At 43.6% G+C, this 24,026-nt stretch overlaps 1 protein-coding gene across 2 annotated transcripts; it reads left to right on the top strand.

Annotated features, from left to right (window-relative positions):
• The first annotated feature begins 1,003 nt into the window (after nucleotides 1-1,003).
• LOC109737194 (uncharacterized) lies at nucleotides 1,004-15,107 on the top strand. 2 transcript variants are annotated; one of them, XR_005769033.3, is made up of 14 exons: nucleotides 1,004-1,333; nucleotides 2,830-3,369; nucleotides 3,472-4,611; nucleotides 5,114-5,438; nucleotides 6,337-6,592; nucleotides 6,688-6,904; nucleotides 7,467-7,816; nucleotides 8,005-8,526; nucleotides 9,073-10,273; nucleotides 10,377-10,730; nucleotides 11,237-11,474; nucleotides 11,669-14,238; nucleotides 14,334-14,554; nucleotides 14,626-14,829. XR_005769033.3 is itself a non-coding variant. In XM_020296395.4 (14 exons), exons 1-14 carry the CDS (start codon nucleotides 1,253-1,255, stop codon nucleotides 14,948-14,950), a joined length of 8,259 nt encoding a protein of 2,752 aa, XP_020151984.1. In that variant the 5' UTR covers nucleotides 1,008-1,252; the 3' UTR covers nucleotides 14,951-15,107. The 2 variants fall into 2 exon arrangements, 1 of the variants encoding a protein (XP_020151984.1); XM_020296395.4 differs by having other exon boundaries at nucleotides 1,008-1,333; nucleotides 14,334-14,473; nucleotides 14,626-15,107.
• The last annotated feature ends 8,919 nt before the right edge of the window (nucleotides 15,108-24,026 follow it).

Here is a 24,026-nt window from a genome sequence, read left to right as displayed (position 1 = left end):
ATATATATGTTGTCATATTTCAAGTAGATTTAAGATCAAATCTCTCCTACCTTAAAAATTAGGTAAAGCTTTGTCTAACATTTCCTTCTTTGCCCCCCCCCCCCCCCCCTCTCACACCCACATCTTTTTCTTGCTTTGCAGTTTTTTCCATCGGTTTTCCTTTAAAAGCCTGCCTCAATTGCCTCACGTCTTGTTGTTTTGCCAAATGGAAATTATATTGTCTTTGGTAAGTCAATATGTACCGATTCAATAGGCAGCAAAAGTTTATTTTTGGTACACAATCGCTTTATTACAATATTCATGGTGATTGCGTAGTTGTGTCCACTTTGCAATGCCCGGACAATAATTTAGTACTTTTTTTTAGCACAGTACAATCAAAGTCGCTCCTATACACGAGCATACACTCACCTCTATGATCGCAGGCATGCACGCACGCTCCATCATTATGAGCACCTCCGAGATATTGAACCGGCATAGCATCTTGAAATTTTACAAAGTCACTCACAGTTGACGGAAACATCTCCTCCATCTGAGCGAAAATCTTGAAATCCTAAAATAGATCCAACTCCCCGCACTGTTAACGTAATTTTTTTCCGCTGTTTTGGCAATGTTAAAGAAAAAATCATTATATCACACGGACACCGAGAAGAGGATAATCCTGTTGCAGAAAAAAGAAAATCAGTGCCATTGTTGCTCGTTCGCCGGTCGCCGGCCACACCTCAGCCTACAGCGCACGCGGTGCAACGCCCCTGGCCGACGAGGCGAGAGAAAAGAGGAGGACCGAGAGCTGACCGAGAGCACGTTCTTCTACCTGTACGTACTTTTACCACCACGAACGATTGATTTTACCGCACCAGTCCGCTCGGTAAAACCGGAGCCAGTTCCCCCACTCCGCGCACTGTGCGCCTACGCGGCAGTCCATTCACGCGCCGGCCTGTTTACCTTCCCTATGAAAAGAGGGCCCGACTCCCCACCCTGAGCCATCCCATCCCATTCCTCCCCATTGATCACGCTTTCCCTCCTGCCGCGGAGCAGCATCTTCGCCCAGAAGCTAACGTCCCATCGATCACCTCCTGCCTTGTTTTTTTCTCCACACAGCAGCAGCAGTCACCCCACCGCCGCCTTTGACTCGCAGCGACGACTCCTCGTCCGACACCCCCCCTCCTCCTCCTCGCGGATGCCGCTTGCTGCTCGCTCGGGCGTTCGCGCGTGAGCGGCTGGGGCGGCCGGGGAGACGGTGCGGCGCGGCGGCATGGCGGAGATGGATTTGGGCGACGTGGTGCTCTCCTGGTCCATCCGCGACATCAACGACGACGACCTCTACAGGGACAAGGTACAACCGCGCCATCCATCCCTCGGTTGCCGCTGCTAGTAGTTCCGGATGATGATTTCCGCGGCTGCCGGCTTGATCCATTTTTTTTTCTGTTCCGAATCTGCGCGCACGTACGGATTCCGGAGCGCGCGGTGCGTGTGTCAAGCGTATGCATGCCAGGTTTCCAGAATCTGTTGATCGAATATTAGTCGCTTGTAGTGCGCTGGTCGTCAGTAATGTGCAACTGAAGTTGGCATCTGGATGCACGCGTCAGGGAAGTGCAGTTGCAGTCGGCATGTTCGTACAGTCTCTGCTCGCCAAATAGTCGCGCACCGGGCGACACATGCTGCTTCAGGAAATTGCATGTTTGCTGCTGCCTGTTGGCGCCAGCCGTGACTGATTCATACTAATTCATAATTGGTGTCCACTGCTGATGAAAATAATGGCGCACTAATTTGCTGTGCCCACGATGCTCGTAGCATAATCGGCCATGTCCCGTTCTGAAAACTGTAGATAACACGATCGTATAAGTTATCAGATGTTTCTATATGTTGGTGACATTTATGACAAGTTCTGTCTTCAAACTTCGGTTGATTAGCAGCTTATGCCCTGTATTTTGTCCTTGCTTCATCTTGGCGTAGATCAAATTGACCACATAGCACCGTTCTGCTAGGCTGATAGCGGCATTAGTTTTTTTTAGAAGATGCCAGAATTAGTTGCATGCCGTTTGTGTGCTCAAGGTACGTGTATCATCGATCCATCCCCTCGGTGCTGCTAGTTCCGGTTTGTTGATTTGTGGGGTTGCCAGCTAGAGCCATTTCTTTTTTTGAATCGTGCCAAGCGTATGCATGCGTTTGCGCGCTAGGTTTCCAAAATCTATTGATTGATTAGTCGCTTGTAGTGCAACTGAAGTGGGTCATTTGGATGCACGCGTCAGGGAAGTGCGGCGCAGTTGGCATGTTTGGACAATCTCTGCTCACCAAATCGTTGCACACCTGGTGACACATGGCACTTCTGAAATCTGCATGTTGCTCGTTGCCTGTTGGTGTCATTTGTAACTGATTCACATTGGTGCCTGCTGCTGTTCAAAAATAATGATGCATTAATGTGGTGCTATGCCGACGATGCACGATCATTCTTGTCAAGTGTTACGGTGGTCGTAGCATAATCGACCTGGCTGCATTCCGAAAACTGTATGTAGCAAGATAATACATGTGGCGAGACAGGTTTTCTAACGTGACAGGTATATGTTGGGATTTTATGTCTTGAGAATTCGGTTGATTACAGTTACCTCCTAGGTGATGCTTATGCTCTGGATTTATCCTTGCTGGTCTTGCATTAGATGAGATTGACCACATAGCTGTTCTGCTAGCATTAGTTTTTTTTGTGTGTAAGGAGCATTAGTTTTTTTTTGTAAAGGGTGCCAATTAATTGCATGCCATTTCTGTGCTCAAGCAGTTAGTAAAGAATCTTTTGCTAGCTATAACCATATTTTCATTTATACCCTCATTATGTAGGTTGAGACCATTCCCTGCAAATTCAAGTCAGTTGATCACTATCTCCAATCGTATCGTCTGCCTCTGATTGAAGAAACGAGGTCAGATCTGTGCTCATGCCTTGAACTCATCAATGAAGCACCCTCGTCGAAAATACTTTCCATGGAGGTAGCAGGAAAATCAGGATTATACTTCATGGATGTGGACTTCTGGGACAATGGTGCTGGTTTTTCCACTGAGACATATACGGCAAGGAATGGTGATATATTCATTTTGTCTAGCTTGAAACCTGAATCTGCAGAGGACCTTAACCGCTACGGTGTGACATATTGCTTGGCAATGGTTACTGAGGTTTCTTTGGATGATGAATACCAGAAGGGTTTCAGAGTTAAAGTTGCAAAGGATATTGGTTTGGAAGAAGAAGACTTGAGTAAATTCAGACATGCAATATTTCTCACTAATATCATGACAAATATACGTATATGGAAAGCACTTTCGTTTGATACGCACATGGATAACAATTTCACAGTAATCAAGTCTCTGTTAGCCCCAACAAATTTGGTAAGTTAACCTGGATAGTTGTGTTTTAGTTACTTGCTTTTTTCTTGCCAGTATGAATTGGTGTCTAACCTTTTGAGTTCCTCTTTTTTGGGTCTGTTGCAGGGTGATGATGTATGTGGTATCTGTGTTGCACAGGATGGGAGCTTATTGCCTTCCTTGACAGAGCAATTACTATCAATCAAACTTAATCAATCGCAACTGGACGCTATTGAATCTGTGATCTCAGCTGTACGATGTAGGCATATGAACCTGTTGAAGCTTATATGGGGTCCTCCAGGTACTGGAAAGACCAAGACTGTTAGTGCTTTACTATGGGCTTTGGCGTGTGTGAAATGCAGAACTCTTACTTGTGCTCCCACTAATGTCGCTGTCGTTGGAGTTTGCACTCGTTTCCTTCAAAACTTGAAGGAGTTCAATGAGCACATTGATGAAAATGGTCTACCCTTTTCTCTTGGAGATGTCTTGCTGTTTGGGAACAAGTATAACATGGACATCACCGAGGATCTTCAGGAAATTTTCTTGGATTTTCGGGTGGACGACCTTGTTGAGTGCTTTTCATCGTTGTCTGGATGGAAGTACAGAATAGCTTCGATGGTATCCTTTTTTGATGACTGTGTGTCACGTTACGATATGCTTCTTGAGGATGAAGGAAATAGTGATCCCGTGAGCTTTCTGGACTTCATAAAGAAACAGTTTGATGCGACAGCAATAGCTCTGAAAAGATGCATAATGAATTTGTGGGTTCACCTTCCTGGAAGGTGCTTTTCTCGTGATAGTGTCGTAAATATATCTTCCTTGCTTAATATGCTGGAAATTTTTGGGACCCTTCTGTGCAACGTAGACTTGACTGAAGATTGTTTGAAAAGGGCCCTTGGTTGTCTGTCAAATGAAAACTCTGTTTGTGTAAAGCCTATATCTTCTATTGAGAAGGAACTGGACGGAGCAAGGTCTTCATGCCTTAAATTGCTTAAAGATCTGCTACACTCGCTTAATTTACCCACTGGAGTAGACAAAAACTGGGTCCAGAGCTACTGCATACGTAATGCCACACTTCTTTTCTGTACTACCTCTAGCTCTTACAGGTTGCATCACATGGAGATTGCACCCCTCGATGTCTTAATTGTTGACGAGGCTGCTCAAGTGCGGGAGTGTGAGTTGGTGATCCCTCTACGTCTGCATTGGTTGAAGCATGTTGTTTTGGTTGGAGATGACTGTCAGCTGAGTGCAATGGTTAAAAGTCAAGTAAGTTTCACCTTACCCTCTTTATACTATACGTTGTCATCGAGCCATCGGTGCAGTTGGCTACAAATTTCTAATGCTAAAATGCTACAGCAACTTTTTAGTTATTGCTGCATCACTCTACAACACTACTAATCACGCATGTGAATATGCATGTCTTCTATAACGTATTTTTTTTATTTTTTTTTACCTTACATTGATTTTTTAACGCTGCAAAGCCTATGAAGCTTTAGACCATAAATGCTGCAGACCTTAAAATTGAGTTGTAAATGGCTGCATTGGGTAATTTTCATAATTTTCTTTAAGTTCGATGGATAACACAATCAATACAACAGTTCAGGTGGCTAAAAAAGAAGCTGGATTTGGTGTGACTCTTTTTTGGATATATGGTATAAGTTTTTGTGGGAGATTGATTTATGACAATCTTAGTTCTTACCTTTCATTTGGAAACAAGCTGGATCTGTTGATGATAATCGTACTTCTTATGTTCATTGTTTATCTGTAGGTATGCAAAGAAGCTGGCTTTGGTACAAGTCTTTTTGGGAGATTGGTTATGTTGGGATTCGATAAACATTTGCTGAATATACAGTATCGCATGAATCCTATTATTAGTTTGTTTCCAAATGTTCAGTTTTATGAGAGGAAGATTTTAGATGGTTCAAATGTCCTGTCACCTAGCTATAACAAGGATTATACATGCTTCCCGTTTGATAGCTACACTTTTATAAACCTCACTGATGGAAGGGAAGACAAAGAAGGCACAGGAAACAGTCGAAGAAACATGGTTGAAGTTGCTGTTGTTTTGCACCTGATCCAAACCATCTTTAAATGTATGTTAGCTGAATCCTATCTTTTCTTCCAACCTTAATATCCTGCCTCAGTATCCTTGGTACACCTCCATCCGGGTTTATTAGCCCCCCTTGTAGTTTGAGTCAAACTTTTGCCATCTATAAAAATAATAAAATATTACCTCTGTTAGGAAATAACTGACGTGGTTTTAGTTCAACATCAGTTACAACCACATCAGTTATTTCCAAATGCTGGGAGTCTAAATTATATGATACAAAAAGTACACTATTTGATTTATATCTGAAAGAGCTACTTGGCTATATAGTTTACTTTTTGTTAGTTAAATTTATGGTCAAACTTTAGCCTAAAATAAAAGGGGGCCTAATAAACCCGGATGGAGGTAGTAGTTACTAATTTGTTTCTATATGAAGATACTTAGCTGATATGACTTGCATCTTTAGAAGCTCATAGGGTCTTTCTTGTATTTCATGTTGCATAACCTTCATTGATAGAAAGGTGATCAGTATAATAGTTTATGTTCAACAGTCAGTTTGTTACCTGTGTATATCTTGTGATTTGTTAACTGCATCAATCTGGGTTTATGAAAATTCAATTCCCTACATATGTCTGTCAGCAAGTCCACTGTCATACACTTCCCTGTTTAATAGATAATGTTACATTTTTTATTTGCAAAACTTAGAACATTAAGTAGATGATATGAAAGGTGAGACATCAAGCTCTGTTAGAGTTGTTGGCCACTACATGTACTCACTAATTGGTATTTTGTTTTTACCTTCAGAGCTGAAAAGTAATGCTATGTCACTTGTAAGCTAATACAGAATCAACTGCAGTTTGCTATAGAAAATTCTCTTGCTCGCCTTATGCAAAATAGACCCCAAAAGCTCATTAAAGACTTAGCAGTTTAATTTTTTTTTGCAGGTTGGAAAAGTACGGGCAAAGTGCTCAGCGTCGGTGTGGTCTCTCCATATAGTTCTCAAGTTGATGCAATTAAAGGTAGACTTGGCAAACAATATGACACATGTGATGGCTTTCATGTGCGAGTCAAGTCTATTGATGGTTTCCAAGGAGAAGAGGATGATATAATAATACTATCAACAGTTAGATCCAACGGGAGAGGAGTTGTTGGATTTCTTGCTGATAACCAAAGGACAAACGTTGCTCTTACCAGGGCAAAGTGAGCATTTTTTCCCAGTCCTTTGTTTTGTTACTGTTCAAAGTATTGTCAGATTGATAATATAGTCTTTCTAATGGATGCTTTATTTGATGCAGGCACTGTCTTTGGATTGTTGGTAATGCTCGTACACTGTACAAAAGTGGAACTGTCTGGACAGACCTTGTTTCTGATGCTCAAAGACGTAAATGTGTTTTCAATGCCACTAATGACACGGCCTTATGTAAGTTGGTTTTGCAAGTAAAGCAAGATCTTGATGAACTTGAGGATCTTCTTAATGCTGAGTCGGCCGTTTTCAGCAATACCAGATGGAAGGTAAGTAACATAGTGATTTTAGTCAGTTTGACTTTGACCATACTTTCGTGTGCTCCCTCTACGTGTGCGTTTATTTACCTCCTTTTCTTTTTGCTAGTAGTTTAGAATTTAGATTGTAGTTTTTTCCTCTGTTGGTTGGCTTGGCTTCACCTTGAGTGGCTGTGCCATTTTGCGCCATTTTAGCATGTTTGGATGCATGCTCAAGAGAAAATTTAAGTTAGTTTAGTTATGTGCATTTAATGTATTGGAATGCAAACCACATTTATGCACATTAGTCTGATAAGACTCTGCTTGTTGTCAGGGAGTATTGGGTTTGTTGATACATGGTTTCTTTATAACATGTTTTTTTTTGTGGTTTGCTTGTCTCTGTTATGCTGTTTGTAATTAAGATTTGCAGGGACATGTGCTACTTTGCAGGATGGTATGTCAATATATGATTTTTTTTCTATAGATTACATACCATCTTGTAACTCCCTACTTTTTTTTACAGAACATACCTGTTGATATATTCTTGAGTTCATTCTTTCTCAGACTCTATTTTGTGTACTGGTAAATTCAACAGGTCATTGTTAGCGACGAGTTTAGAAAGTCTTTCACCAAGCTAAAATCATCACAGCTCAGGAGAGAAATACTCCAAAAGCTTGTCAAAGTTGGCGGTGGTTGGAGGACACCAGTTAGGAACTTGGATGTACCTGGTGTTTCCAATCTTGCAAAAGTATACAAGATCAGGGACCTTTATCTTATTTGGAGTACTGACTTGGAGAAAAGTGAAGAAAGGTATATCCAGATAATAAGAATTTGGGACCTACTTTCACAACAACATGTTGCAAGAACCGTTCAACGTCTCGAGAACCTATTTTCCATGTACACGGATGATTACCTGGATCACTGCAGAGGAGTGCAGACCCTCGGGTATGCGCTGTTCATTTTTATTGGGCCATACTTTGTTCCTAGGATTCTTTTACCATGCTTGAAATTGAACTGTTCGTCAATAGTCATGTTTATGAGTTATGAGTGGGCTGCTTGTAGACATTCTTCTTATTTCTCTTTTTTGAATAGTATTACTCTTATTTCTTGCTTCTTTTTTTGATGGCTTGCAGGAAACTGGAGGTTCCTATGGTTTGGGATGTTGAGCATGATATTATTCACTATAAGAAGGATTGCAGAGTTGATGCCCAGGAAGAGCATGATCTAGTGGATACATCATATACTATGGAAAATTCAAAAGTTCGCGAAAGCTTCTTGCTGATGAAATTCTACTCGTTATCATCTGGAGTGGCAAAACATTTGCTGACGGCTTCTGATGGTTCTGAAATCGATATCCCCTTTGAACTAACTGATGAAGAGAAGGTGATAATCCAATTCCCGGTCACTAGTTTTATACTTGGGAGGTCAGGCACCGGAAAAACCACTGTATTGACAATGAAATTGATTCAAAAAGAGCAACAGTCATTAATTGCCTCCCAAGGTCTACATTTGGATGGAGATGATTTGTCAGGGCTTGATGAAAAAGATATTGTGCCACTGAAGGATGCAGGAGAAGGTTTTGTGAAGCAAGTGTTTATCACTGTAAGCCCAAAGTTGTGTTCAGCCATAAAAAATCACATTTCTGGACTTAAAAGGTAAGTCTGTTGAACTAGAGCCCTATTTTGAAGTTTACACGTGTTTAGCATTTTCAAAATTATTTTTGTACATATATTTAAAGTGGACAGAAATATGTGTGCAATTTGGTCCAAGGTATTTTTTCAATGTACTCACTCCATTTTACTGTATGGGGTTACTGTATTTATAACTTCTTTTTATTTACGGGGTTACTGTATTTATAAGTTCATGCTCTTTAGATTCTTCGTTTGTCATGCCCTTTCAAGGTTAACATTTTTATCCATATGAAGTACATTTCTCTTTGATATACTTGAATAATTATAAAAAACACTATACTTATGGGGACCAACCCTCGTGGATTTGTATTGAAAGAAACAGCAACCATGTGCTCCTTCGTAGGCGAGTCCTTGAACATGTTTGGTTGGTACGGGCATGCACCCACATGACTAGTCGCTAAGTTCCTCCTTTAAAAAAAAACACTCTTCAAATGATATTTACTGATTCTTCTATGAGTTATATGATTATATCAACCATGACGCGCATATTACTTTATTTCAACCCTGTAGGTTTGGCTCTGGTGACGTCTCTGATCAGCCTAGCATTCTTCACATGCATGACATCATTGATGACCAGGAAGAGTTTACAGATATACCTGACAATTTTAGCAATCTACCTCATGAGCACTATCCTCTTACTATAACATATCGGAAGTTCTTGATGATGCTTGATGGAACATGCCGGACATCATTTTTGGATGTGTTTTATGGTGAACTGCAGTCTAGCATTGATAGAGGGCATTCAAACTCCCGTGCACTGCAAACTTTTATTGAATCGAAGGAAGTTACCTATGAGAAATTTGCTGCTACCTATTGGCCTCGTTTCAATGCAGACCTGACCAAGAATCTTGACGCATCCACTGTCTTCACTGAAATAGTTTCTCATATAAAGGGTAGATATCAAGCAAGCAGTCCTTATATCAGCAAGCTTGGAAGACAAGATTATGTGATACTCTCAGATAAAAGATTTTCATCTCTGAACAGTGAGAAGAGAGATAGGATTTACAATATTTTTGTTGATTATGAGAGTATGAAATCCACTGCCAGAGAGTTTGATTTGTCAGATTTTGTCAACAGCCTTCACACCAGTCTTGTATCCGAGGGCTACAATGGAGATCTATTGGACTTTGTTTACATAGATGAGGTGCAGGATCTAACCATGACACAAATAGCACTTCTTAAGTACGTCTGCAGGAACTTCAAGGAAGGCTTCCTTTTTGCTGGTGACACCGCACAGACTATAGCAAGGGGTATCGATTTCAGGTTTGAAGATATTCGTTCGCTTTTTTATACCGCATTTCTCTCAGAAACGGAAGCATTTAATCAAGGAAGTCAACAGGGAAAACAAGTCAAACTCTCTGATATGTTTCAACTTACTCAAAATTTCCGCACACATTGTGGCATCCTTCACATGGCACAAAGTATCATGAGCCTTTTGTACTTCTTTTTCCCGTCAAGTGTTGACAAGCTTAACCCAGAGACTGGACTTGTGTATGGAGAAGCACCCGTGCTGCTGGAGTCTGATAATGATGAAAATGCAATTATGACTATATTTGGAGAAATCAAAAGTAAGCATGGTAGCATGCATGGGTTTGGTGCTGAGCAAGTCATATTAGTTCGTGATGATGCTACCAAAAAACAAATTGTTGATCTTGTTGGTAAACAGGCTCTTGTTTTGACCATTGTTGAATGTAAGGGCCTTGAGTTCCAGGTATGAGCATCTAGTTCACTAAATTTTTGTGCATTTTGCCAAAAAAAAGTTAAATGTCATGTCATAAGATTTTGCGTATTGTTACTTTGAATACATTGTGTAGGATGTGCTGTTGTACAACTTTTTCGGCTCGTCGCCCTTAAGAAACAAATGGAGAGTTCTGTACGGCTACATGAAAGATAAAGATATTATAGCACAATCTGAAGAGATCTCTCATCCGGGTTTTGACAGAAGCAAGCATCATCTTCTCTGCTCAGAGTTGAAGCAACTCTATGTTGCAATCACACGCACTAGGCAAAGGCTGTGGATATGTGAGAATACAGATGATTACTGTCGACCAATGTTTGACTACTGGAAGAAGTTGTGTCTTGTAGAGGTTAGATTACTTGATTCTAACCTCGTTCAAGCAATGCAGACAGGAAGCAGTGCTGATGATTGGAGGCTACGGGGAACAAAGGTTAGTGATCTTTACTTGTTTGCTTTGGAAAGCCAGTTTACCTTTTTTGACCTTTTATTTTCCTGAAGTTCATGGGCCTTTTTCTGTCTGACAATTGGTCGTACAGAATTTTTTTGAGGTGTACTCCCTCCGTCCGGTAAAGAGTGTACATTTGGCTTTGAAATTTGTCCACAAAAGAGTGTACTTCTATCTTTTCAATGCACTTTAAAGTAGGAAAAATATTTCTCTCTCATCACACGGTAATCAAGACCAATAACATTCTATGCATGGTCTCCTTAATTTTTACATGCACTTAGCTCATTGAGGGTTGGATAATTAAAGAGGAGAGAGATGATGGCTTGCACCTTTTCAATGTATTTTTTACTCCACTCCATAATTTGTCCTAAAATTTCTATATGTACACTTTTCACCGGACGGAGGGAGTAATTGTGCATACCTACTTACAATTTTAGCGTACTTCTCTTTCGAAGTTGTTATTCCATCTTAGAAGTTTTTTTTTCTTGCAGTTATTCAATGAAGGGCAATTTGAAATGGCTACAATGTGTTTTGAAAAAGCTGGTGATACATACAGAGAGAAGTGGGCAAGAGCTGCCGGACTTGTAGCTACTGCTGAACGTGCCATGTCCTCAAATTTGGAGAAGGGCAACGCTCAATTGCAAACAGCATCAGAAATCTATGAGTCCATAGGCATGCATGAGAAAGCTGCTACCTGCTATATCAAATTAGGTGACTACAAAAGAGCAGGTCTGCTAATTCTCCATAATATTCAATCTGTATCCACCACCTCTGAGATTTTTTATTCCATAACGTTTATCAACAAGTTGTTCCTAAAGAGTTACAGTATAATGTCTTAATATTTTAAACAATTTTTAAGGTCTTTTCATCACATCCCACGCAGCTCTATCTGACTAAACACTATTTTTCTTGAACTGCAATAGGTATGATCTATATGCAAAAATGTGGTGCTTCCAGACTCGAGGATGCCGGTGACTGTTTTGCCATGACTGAAAGCTGGTCAGATGCAGCTGATGTGTACTTCAAAGCTAAATGTTACACCAAATGTTTCTTGATGTGCTCGAAAGGAAAACAATTATTTAATCTTGGCTTGCAGTTCCTGCAACAGTTGGAGGACCATTTGGCTGAGAATTCAAAATCCTTGGAGGTTTCTGCAATCAGAAAGACATATCTTGAAAATTGTGCTCAACATTATTTTGTGTGCCGTGACATAAAGCATATGATCCATTTTGTCAAGGCTTTCAGTTCTATGGATCATGTGCGGGCATTCTTAAAGTCTAGAAATCTTGTTGATGAACTGTTCAGTTTAGAGATGGAAAAGGGTAATTTCCTTGAGGCTGCAGGAATGGCAAAGCATAAAGGAGATGTCCTGCTGGAGGTAGATATGCTCGAGAAGGCAGATATGTTTGAGGATGCAACACGGCTTCTCCTACTCAATATCATTGTAGATTCCTTCTGGTCTTCAAACAGTCGAGGGTGGCCTCCCAAAAGATACGCAGAGAAGGAAGGGTCGCTTGCAAGGGCCAAACAGATGGCAAAGAAGGTCTCTGAGGGCTTCTACAGCTTTGCTTGCCTGGAAGCTGATGCACTGTCAGATATGAAGAGGTCTCTTCCCAGTTTAAATTGCACTTTGCTTGATGGCAGAAAATGTGAAAACTTGTTCGTTGAATTTATTGCTTCCCGTTTGATTCTTGATGTTCATCTTCAGTCCCAAACCTCTGAATATAATTTGGAATTAGGACCAGGATCTGAAGATGACAGTAGTTGTAATGATATGGTTGCTCGTAACCAGATATCACCCCAAACTCTAGCGTATGCTTGGAATCATTGGAAGTCAATCATAATCAAAGTACTATCTCATCTTCACCACACTGATGGTCCAGAATTAAATGATTATGAAGTTTTGTATGAAGAGCTTTGCTGTAAGTACTTTGGGTTGAGGAAAGATGGCGAAGATGGCCGATATGTCGTGCTTAACATGAATTCAAGTTGGCTCTCTAATGCAGGCAGAAATTCTTTGCAGCAAGATGGCAACAGATGTTGGCTGGATGTCCTTCAGTGTCATTCATGTGCTCAGTCTTTCCTGATGAATGAGTTGTCTTCTGTTGGTTTGAGTGTACTTAAGAAGTTGGAGACCATTGTTCAAATTTATCCAAATCCGGCATCTTCATATGCCCTGGTGAGAACTACCCTTATCATAAAAGAGATAGCTAACTTTTTGGAAGAACCAGAGTTCAGTATGCCGAAAAGTACCATGAAGTTAAGAAGCTTCTCTGCTCTGTGCGAGCGCCGCTTCTTTGAGTTAGTTTTTCTTGTCTGGAGAGATGGCGCAACGAGGAGCCTCTTGCGTATACTTGACTCACCAGCTTCATATTGTTTGATTGCTGATTCCCTTGGTGCAAATCTCCGGCCAAGAAATAAAAATTTGACTTACGGGCATCTTGGGAGGACAACTGTGCTTCTGCTTCATGCAGCACGATTGGATGATGCACTCATTTCAAGGCTGCTACAGTACCTCGACAATGATTCTGACTGGGCAAAGTTTTTCCGACATTTGAAGAGATTTCTTGATACTGGTGTTGATAGATCCTACTTGATCAAGAACTTTAGGACTGCTCTTAATTCTACCTTCTATGATGTGACTTGGAGGAATGAACTGGATTACATATCCCCAATATGCTATGTGGGTCTGATGGAGTGCCTTGGTTTCTTGGCTTCATCGTACCTTCTACAGAAAGGTTGTATATATGGCACAAAATCTCTGTTGCTCAATATGCTGGACTGCCGTACCAGCAAGGTTTACCTTGACAGCTGCCTGGTATCTAATTCGAGCCCAGATCCCGATCTTGAGGAGATGACATTCTTATCAGGGCGTTTCATATTTGATACAATTATGAGTATCTTGAGAAACAAGAATACGCTCCGGGATTGGGTACAGAAGACTTCAACTCCTAGTTGTTCATACACTGCAGTCCTGTTGAGACTAGTGGTTACACTTTATCCACTGATCCTAACTCATGATGGTCTGGGGAACTGCTATGAGGCCACAAATATTCTTCTGAAGCATGGAGTCTTTAAGGATTTACCTGTGGAATTCTCTCAGAAGATTGTGCGTGTCCTGCAACTGCAAATGAGGTCTCGCACCAGGGGCAACTTCAGAAGAGCACTTGCTGATGCAGTTGCTGCAATCGGAGATCGTATGGTAGTAATGGGTCCACCCAAAGATATAGCAAGCTTTCAGAACATAAATGCTGATATGATTAGCACAGAGGATTTGGGTGATGTTCAGAAGGTAATGGCTATTCTTCGTCCTGAAGAGGCAAGTTCTGTAAAGGAAGAGGCCGCACTGCTAGAAAAATCTGATGGTAAAAAAAACATTCCTAAGGCTGTACCAGCCAATAAGGTGGAGAGTACAAGTGAAATAGATTTAAGTGATGAGAATACTCCCTTCTGGGATAAGTTTGGGGCTTTTCAAGCCAACAAGGAAGGCCAGGTGAGTTTCGTATGTTATGGTGCTTGTTTTGTTATTTTTCACTCTGTCCCATTGCTCCGCGGCCGCCAAGTTATTCTAAAAGCTGATTTCTGCAGAAAGATGCAAGGGTTATTATCCAATTCCTTAGAAGTGTTGTTCGATGGATGGAACAAGCAGGCTTTACAGGAAAGCTTGATGCACAACTGTTGGAAGATATCAGGCGCATCCGCAGTGAATTTGATGAATGCATTGCTGGGTAAGCCAATGTTAAACTAAGGCCAACTCTAAATTTCTTAATGGCAGTGTAAATGCCGAACTGCAATTGGTAGATAATAAGGTATGAGTGACATCTTGTAAAACATGACTAGGCCATCCCCAAAGTCTTTTGAAAATTTACCATTTGCGCAGGATGGAGAAGACAGCTTGTCTGACTCTGGAGGATCTATACTCGATATGGGGAGATGGTGAGAACAAACTGCAGACGGTCATCAGCTTTGTGTCCTCCGCAAGGGCGTCCATGGAAGAAGATGACAGGAGGAATGTCCAGCCGCAGACTGACAGAGCGGTTGAATGGACCGGATGTTCAGACAGTGAACCTGACACGGGAGGAAGCAACGAGGTGGAACCGTTGAAGGAGGAAGCAGTGGCCGCCGCCTCGACCTCGCAGAAGGCGGCGCAGAAGCACAAGGGCAAGAGGAAATCCAAGAAAGGTAAAGGCCGTGGCAGGAAGTGAGCCGCTGTAGCTGTAGCCCGTGGTATAGTCTCCCACCTGCAAACAATCGCCTGCATTGGAGAAACTCGTTTTGTACCATGGCTGTAAAACCAACGTATGGCAGGGGCTCGTTGTTGACTTGATGGATGCTAGTGGCTCTGCATTTTGTTTTTGGGAAGGATGAGATGGTTCTGACTCCGGTGAATGTTCTAAAGTAGCACGAGCATCTCTCTCGCGCGAAATAGCATGAGCATCTCCAACATCGTACCCGTAATTTGGCTGCCCAAAACAATTATGGATCGTGGAACGAGAAGATCTTTATATGCAAACGGTTTTTTGCTTTTACAACATACCCAAAAATGGATGCTCAGATATCCGGAACGATTCACATAAAACACGGTTCATTTCACAATTAAACACTACAATGAGTATAATTAAACATCACTGCCACTACAAAATAAGCTAAAATGAAGCAGTCCTGCTCCTCGATGATTAAAACTCCACCCCCCGGCTTCTTAAGGAGATCCAAGCCACCTCCACCATGGTACCTGAAGCGGAGCCTTTCACCCCACGTCGTTGCACCATGTCAGGCAAGGCAAAGGCTGGCAGGAAATCTTCCAAAGCTTCGACAGCCGAAACGGTGCTCATGGGAGCATTGGGGATCTTACCGGAGAACCTAGAGGAGGATGAGAATGTTGTCGCAGAGCTAAAGGGCTTGTTCAATTCGCCGCTATGAGACCAACACGTCAGGGCAACTGCAACGATCTTTGGAAAGGCGGGCAACATGCATGGGAGGAAGAGATGCAAGATGGGCAACTGAACATGCAGTAAGCTATGGGAATAAAGAACAGAGAATATGGGGCATGGGCAAGAACATTATCACTGACCAAGTGGGCTATGAGAACTCTTTTGCTGATTCTTTCGACAACCTCTTGGGAAATATGAAGATTAGGGAGCACTCCATTGATCTGAGCGCTATTGGTGTGAATTCGGTGGATCTGTCTGACATGGATGGTGTGTTCGCGGAAGAGTAAGTGTGGAGGGTGTTACGTGATCTACCACTTGACCGTGAACAAGGCCCTGACGGCTTCATTGGCCTATTTTACCAGAAGGCTTGGAGCATCATAAAACCTGACATCATGACGACTCGCTTAAAAACTTTATGTGGGGGATTGTTGTGGCTCGTGGGTTTGGTGCTCTCAATAAGGCTCTGATTACCATGACCCCAAAAAAGCTGGATGCTGAGCGAGTTGGTGACTACCGACCAATCAGCTTGGGGCATAGTTTCTCTAAATCATTTGCCAAGGCGTTTTCTGACAGAGCCAGAAGGAGGATGGCCAAGTTAGTCCAAGTCAATCAATTGGTGTTCATCAAAACTAGAAACCTCCATGATAATTTTCTTCTAGTGCGACAAGTGGCAAGGAAGTTACATGCCAAGAAGATCAAAGGCGTGATGCTCAAACTGGATTTGACGCGAGCGTTCGACCCTCTCTCCTGAGCCTTTCTCAAGTTCTCCAACAAAAAAGGATTCAGTCAAGCGTGGCTGAGGTGGATCTTGATATTGCTTTCCACGACAAGCTCTTGGGTGTCGGTGAATGGCATTCCAGAAAGAAAGATCTCTCATGCTCAAGGATTAAGTCAAGGGGATCTGGTCTCCTCTTTGCTATTTTTCATCACAATGGATGCCCTTACGACCTTGATTCTGCAAGTTGTGGACGAGGAGGTGCTGGAGAACTTACCAGGGATTGTGCCCATACAACACATGTCCATCTTTGCAGATGATGTGGTTTTCTTCCTCAGGCCCTCTTGTCATGATCTAAATGGACCGTGCTACAAATTTGATGTCAGATTTTTAAACATGGCAAATCGAACGTTTTGTATGGCAAACTGCATGTCACGAGCCTCACAATTCCCTTCAGCAAGCATGGCAAATCCTAACATGTTCAGTTTTTTTTCTTCAGAACGCATGGCAAATCCTGACATGTTCAGTTTTTTTTTCTTCAGAATTTGCCAGGCTTGCTGAAGTAATTTGCCATGCTCGTGACACGTAATTTTCCATAAAAAACGTTTGATTTGCTATGTCCGATTTTTAGCATTTCTGATCTAAATTTAGTTAGCATTCAAACTGAGAACCCCACCTAGGATTAGAAGAAACAAGGGGAACCGACCAAATGAACGACGGTCCAGGAAAGTGTAACAAGCGAGCACGTGAAGCATGCACATCGGTCGGCAAGGTAGAAGGGGTAAAAGGCCGGGGGCGGAACATGCTAGCCGAGTAGCCGCATCGGTCCAACACCGGGCAGCACGTGATATGTCCAGCTACAAGGGTCTCTCTCAAGTTCTGGGCACTGCACAAAACCCGCACCTAGATGCCGAAACATGCCTTCCGGTCAAGGTGACACAGCTTCGAGAAGTCACTTCATAGTCTGACAACAAGACTAACAGAACAGAAGCAAAAGAAGGCCGACATTCACATTGCTTTTCTATCAATGATTGTCGATGCAAATAGAAACGCAGTAGGAACATAGTCATTTGCAAACAGTTGAGGAAAAATCCTCCAAATAGTTCGCTTGGCTTCCAGGCTACAGTTGGTCTCTGTGCCAATTGGAGCAACGAGTCATCTAGTTAGGAAAAACTGTGGTGATAGCATTGGCACAACTTAGAGCAGTAGCAAAACAAAGAGATGTTGCAAACAGGCTCAAGTTTGATGTTGCAATGGCCAAGATCCAAGAGGAAGATCAAATGATTATACAACTGTCTTAAAGAAGGCAGGAGGAGGCTGAAGCAAGGAAGAATGCAAATTAAGAGAAAAGGAAAGCTTTACAGATAGAGAAACTAAGACTTTTTGAATAAAGAAAGTAACTGAAGAGAAAAAGAAGCAAGCAAAAGTGGCCAAGAGGCAGGTTTTGGCAGCTAGAAAAAGAAGAAGAATCGGAGCAGAAGATGTTTAGGGTTGCAGAAAGAAAAAGAAAAGCTGCAGAGAAGAAGAAGCAAAGAGAAGAGAACAGAGGAGCAAAAGAAGTTGCAGAGGAATATGTCTTTTTTATTCATATTTCAACATGATGAGCTAGAGAGGCAACTGGAGGAGCAGAATAGGCAACATGCATGGGAGGAAGAGATGGAAGTTGGGCAACTAAACATGCAGTAAGCTGTGGGAATGAAGAACAGAGAATATGTGGCAGAGCATAAGAGAGAAGCCGAGGCAAGGAAAAAAGGAAGACAAGGCAGAACATTAGAGAGAAACCGATGCAAGGAAAAGAGGAAGCTGGGGCAAAGCATTTTGAAGAATCATTGTGATTTCTCATCCATGCAACAACACCAACAACCAAAAAGATATTTCAAGATCACCTAAGGGGTTTCAAAAGACAGAAAGTAAAGCATGTTTGATAATTTCAGATAGTTGTCCTAGGCAGCAGACTAGTCAAGCAACCTAGTCAAGTAGGTTGACAGTGATGTATTTTATGATCAACTGATCTTCTATATGGCCATCAACATGTAGTGATGATAGCAAGTGCATGATCAATTTATGTTGATGATCATGTAGTACAACTTCGTTGTTAGTGATGTATGAAAAAACCCTGACATGTACCATGTTGTTCTATGAAAAAGTATATGGGGTATTTAGATCATCTTACTCTTATCTTGACAAAACTGCATTATCGACCATTTCTTCAGTTAACTTTCAACACTACTTCAGTTAATATCTGAAAGCACACACTGCGTCCTACCGACCATTTTCAGCTAACATTATGTCCAGTACGAGGAGAAGAGAGGAAACCCTGAGTTGAGTTGGTCTAATAAATAGATAGAATACGGAAAATTTTGGTTGGATTGGATTGGATGGATGCCGAGGTTATGCTGTGCTAGTGTCTTTGGCATTGAATTGAAACTTGGAGGATATATATTCTATATGGTTTTGTCGTTGTTGTTGGCCTTGTGCTGTGAAGCACTGCAGATTGAGATGACACGAATGGAATGTGAATATATCGTCTTGGGTGCAGTTTTTTTCTTTAATGATTTATTTTGGTAGGCAATTGGATATTACCCCCTCCGATTTCTAGTCTTCGGGAAGATTCCACTATGAACCACATACAAAGTAAAATAAATGAATCTACACTCATACATCCGTATGTGGTTCATGGTAAAATCTATACAAAGACTTATACTATTTAGGAACGGAGGGAGTATTATATATACGATTAAAATACACTTTTTTTGCGGAAGGATTAAAATACACTTAATTGGGCGGGTACGGTATGTGTGAAGCTGGGAAGCTGCACCGTGGTTGAGCCTGAATCCGAGTCCGGCAGGGAAAGCAAGGTGCAGCCTCCGCCTTCTTTATAACACTGGAGGCTGGACCAAGAAGCCTCCCTCCCCAAATCGTTCCAGCTAGCGTTCCAAATCGGGAGAAAGAAAAATCCACCCGTCAAACCTGCTGCCTGCATCTGCGTCTGCGATGGCCGGTGAAGAAGACGGCGGCAGCGCGGCGACCCAAGGTACTGCTGTTCCTGATGCTGATGCTGAAGCAACGGCGGCCCAGGAAAGGGCGCTCGTGAACGTGATGCCGACGGAGGAGGTGGAGTACCTCCTCTCCCGCGACCACAGCAAGCCTGTCCCCCGCCGGGACGACGACGACCACAACCCGCACAAGGATGAGTGGAACGACGCCGCCGACTTCTTCGACGACCTGAGTAGGCAGCTCGCCGCCAAGCAGGCCGTGCTCCGGGCCGAGTACATCGCCAAGGGCTACATCGACCTCGGCCACGACCAGGTGGCCAGGAGATCGCAGGTCAGTCACCAGGTGTATCTCGAGGCCAAAGCCGCCGCCGCCGCCGATCACCATGGTGATTTCGTTGAAAAGCTCAACCGTGACAAGGAGGACGATGACGAGTGAGTCCGCCAGAGGATAGAAACACTTCTCAACATGCAAACAATTTATCTACTAATATCAATGTATCATCTAAAGTTGTACTAAGTCAGCAACACTTATTTTGGGATCGAGGGAGTAGTACCGATGTCTCAAGTTGGCTCTATACAGTTTATCTTGTTGTGGTGAAGTCCTGCACCTTGTTATGTTTTCGCTATTAATTACATTGTGATGATGATACAACTGACTATTTCAGCTGTCAATTTGTTTAATCTTCTCTTCCTCTTTGGTAAGATATTACCGTGTTAGCCTTCCGTTTATTGAAACTAGCACAATGCCCGTGCGTTGCTATGAAGCATGAGAGTTGAGGAGTTATCACCAGCTTAGGAGATTGTCAAAAGATGATGATATCTTGCGGCCATTGCATGGTTCACGATTGAAAACAGAGCGAAAATACAATGAAAGATTATGTTGTGGTTAAGTTCTACGTTTCCGTGATGGAGTTGGTTTGAATCCGGATGCGAGGTGCTTTTGTCTGCCGATCCATTCAGGTGGCAGTTTATTTTAGGGGATTTAGCGAGGCTTTGGCCTGGATTTCAGGTTTTTTAGGGCGATTTAGCGAGGTTTTGCCTGCAGCTAGCTCTGAAATCCAGGACACCAAGTTCCAGGCCAGTTGCAGGAATCATGGATGCAAACAGTTCCGGGTTGTATAGGCAGTCACATGATCCAGAATCATGGATGAAATCCTGTGTGAGGCATATAAGTAACTAGTACGTGCACTAGGAACCTCGTATAAACTGCACGAATTGGTTCGTTTAATAGGTGATTAATATCAACACATCACACCTCCATTATTGTTACTTCCTTCCTGAATTTAGTTGGTATAGGTGATAACATTTGGGCTGCTGTTTTAGGGTATTACTAGTAAAAAAACTGAAACTGATAGAGGCATGATCCCTGCATTAGTTACAAGAGGTTCTGCATTGCATTTGGAAATGTTTTTGGTTTGATCACTTTGCCTCGGCATGCATGCTTGCTCATACATACGACTGCCCCAAATAAGATAACATGGTTGCTTTGCTTCTGTATTTGGTACGAGTATGGATGAATTGCCAGCCGATGCGCATTGCATGTTTTTTGTTGTTGCTTTCACTAGCTATTTCCTGATGACAATTCTGCTATTGCTATTGTCATAGGACGCGATGGCGGACGACCTTTGGGAGAACACCAACCATCAGCCCCGGGAACTCCCCGTCAAGTCCAAGGTACGTAGTACTAGTACATGTGTGATATATACTCGCAACAACTTAACTGATGCGTCGGCTCTTCCTCAATATGCCGATGCTCCTCGATATGAAGTACCCTCGCTGGCTAGTGCTACGGAAGCAGCTTAAGGCCTTGTACAATGAAAGATGCTTAGAGGGGTGCTTAGAAAAATAAACCGAGATTTTCTAAAGCACCGGTGCCTATTTCTACCGGAGAGACGCTTAGTTAAGCGTCTATCCTGTACAAATAAACACCGGTGCTTAAAGAAAGTCTGGTTTATTTCTCTAAGCACCTCCCCTAAGCACCTCCCATTGTACAAGGCCTAATAGGCCAAGCAGGCTAGCTGCCTGCTGGATGGATTCCTCGAGCTTACCACGCGACGCTAGCTTGCACTAGCCAACAGTAGGCACGTACACCAACCGCCAATCCCTCCTTTTGTTACCTATACGTACGACTGATCAGCGATTGATTTCTATCATAGCCGGACATGACTCGTGGTTAAAAGCTACTCCCTCCGTCTCATAATATAAGAACGTTTTTAACACAACAGTAGTGTTAAAAACGTTCTTATATTACACTACAGTAGTGTTAAAAACGTTCTTATATTATGGGACGAAGGTAGTACTTGTTTATATGCTCTGTTCTGTCTTTTGTTGTGCAGTTTGCCGAATCCAGGCTCCCAAAGTTCAAGTTCTTGCCTGAGCACAGGTCTCCAAAACCCCAGGTGAACAGGTTGATCAGCAAGTACATCGACTACCTCAACACGATCCAGGACAAGAGGGAGGACACTTTCAACACCCGACCAGAACATGAGCAAGGAGTCGCTGGCGAACGCGAGCAAGACGATGAACAAGAAGCTGCACGCCATGGTCAAGTCGGCGAAAGAAGACTTGAGCGAAATCGTGAAGCTGGGCGGCAATGCGCCGGCGGTCCCTGCCCGGTTCGCTACCGATGTCAAGGCTCCTCCCCGTGGATAGGTAGTCTGCATGCAAGTCCTATAGACAGCTATGCGGTTCATGGTGTGCGCTGAGACGTGCTTGCTTTCCGGGTGGCGAGCGTGGAGTGTTTCACTCGTGCCGATAGACAACTATATATAGCATAGACAAGACATACAGGTGCTCGACTAGCTTGTGCGCGCGCTGCTACCATTCCAGGTGCATGCTTTTGTGTTGCAGTTGCTGGTGAACTACGTACGTTGCCTCTCCCAAGTTAAGCGCTTGTGAAATTGATCGCCTACCAGTAGTAATTCCTCTGGTTCCTGCTACTGATTCTTTACTAGTAGTACTACGTTTGGTCAGATGTGTTTGTGTGTAATTTTGGCCGGCCGGCACTCATGATGTTATATCTGCCACACCATACCTGTCATCGGAGCAACAGAAATAGGAAAGGATTAGCTTCTTTTAGAATCTTGATTCCTTCGTTTATATGAATATAATAATAAGCTGCTTTCGCAAAAACAACTTCCACGTAAAATATTCACGTAAGCATTGAAACTCTCCCACTAAAACTATTCGTACAGCTTCCGACTAAATATAATTCTCGGTAACTTTCAATTAAATACATAGTATTTTCTGTTTTGCTAAATCACATCTAAATTTTGGAAAAACGTTTATTTTAAGCTGGCTGATTTCTGTCTCGCGCAAACCGCCTCCTATGCTCACCACGTGTTCCCATGAAGCCCATCCACCGCCCATGGTCCGCTTCCTTAACGTTTCCCCCGAGCCGGATCTCCTTTTCTTCCCCAAAAATGCTAAACGTACGGGCACCTACAGGCTCGTACGAGGACCTTCCAACCAACTAAACACTGCCCCCCCCCCTGATTTTCAGGGGGTGGGGCCTGCTTTGACAACTAAAATCCAATCACAAACTTCCACGTCACATTATTTTCAAGTCAACCTGTAAAAGCCTGTATAATCCTGTACGTGTAGCATTACTGTTTCTTCCCCGGATGGTCTCTATCATGACCACACTCGCTTCTCTCTTCCGCGTGCTCCGTCATCGTCGCGTGCATCCGCCATGGTCTTGCGCCGGCTGGGTTGCAGCAGCAGCTCGCCGCCGCCGTGCTGCATGTAGTGGCCGACGTGCTGCATATCCCCGTCGCAGCATGTCATCATCGTCGCATGCTTCATCGCAGGTCGTCCTCACACCGCCGCGTCCATCGTCACAACATCCCGTCGCCCGCCGTGTTGCATCCCGCTGCCTCCGCGTTGCATCCCCGCCTCTGCTTTTCATCCCCTACGTTTCTCCCACTCGTGGATCTTCGCCACGGTATTCACGGATTTCTACGCTCCGGCAGCTCGTGCCCACCGTCACGCAACAAATCAGGCTGGTTGCTATAGTGAAGGCGCCGATGCGTCGTGGGTGCTGTGATGGAGCTGGGACGAGGGTCAGCAGGTGGCGGCGCTGCAGTGAAGCTTCGCCGGCGGCCATCGGGTGCTATGATGGAGGTGCGACATCAGCCGGTGCTGCGATGAAGCACCGCTGCGGGGTGGTGGCACTGGAGTGAAGCTTCGCCGACGGCCATCAGGTGTTGCGATGGAGCGTTGCCGCACGGTTGTCGCGCTGCAGTGAAGCTTCGCCGGCAGCCATCGGGTGTTGCGATGGTGGTGCGACAGCAGCCGGTGCTGCAATGGAGCACCGCCGTGCGGTGGTGACGCCGCAGTGAAGCATGCGGCGGTCGTCGAGGTGCTGCGATGGAGCACCGCCGCGCCGGCATCGGCGCTGCAGCGAAACATCACGGCGCTGTAGTGAAGCATGCGGCTGTCGTCGAGGTGTTGCGATGGAGCACCGCCGCGCCGGCATCAGCGCTGCAGCGAAACATCACGGCGCTGTAGTGAAGCATGGGGCGGTCGTCAAGGTGTTGAGATGGAGCACTGCCGCGCCGCCGTGAAATATCATATCACCGGCGGCAGGCGGGTGCTGCGTTGAAGCACCACCGTGAACGGTGTCAGCGCAGCAGTGAAG

The sequence above is a fragment of the Aegilops tauschii genome, chromosome 2, assembly GCF_002575655.3.
Source record: "Aegilops tauschii subsp. strangulata cultivar AL8/78 chromosome 2, Aet v6.0, whole genome shotgun sequence".
NCBI classification, from domain to species: Eukaryota; Viridiplantae; Streptophyta; class Magnoliopsida; order Poales; family Poaceae; genus Aegilops; species Aegilops tauschii.
The sequence above is the reverse complement of the archived record's forward strand: the minus strand, read 5'-3'. Positions and strand labels throughout refer to the sequence as shown.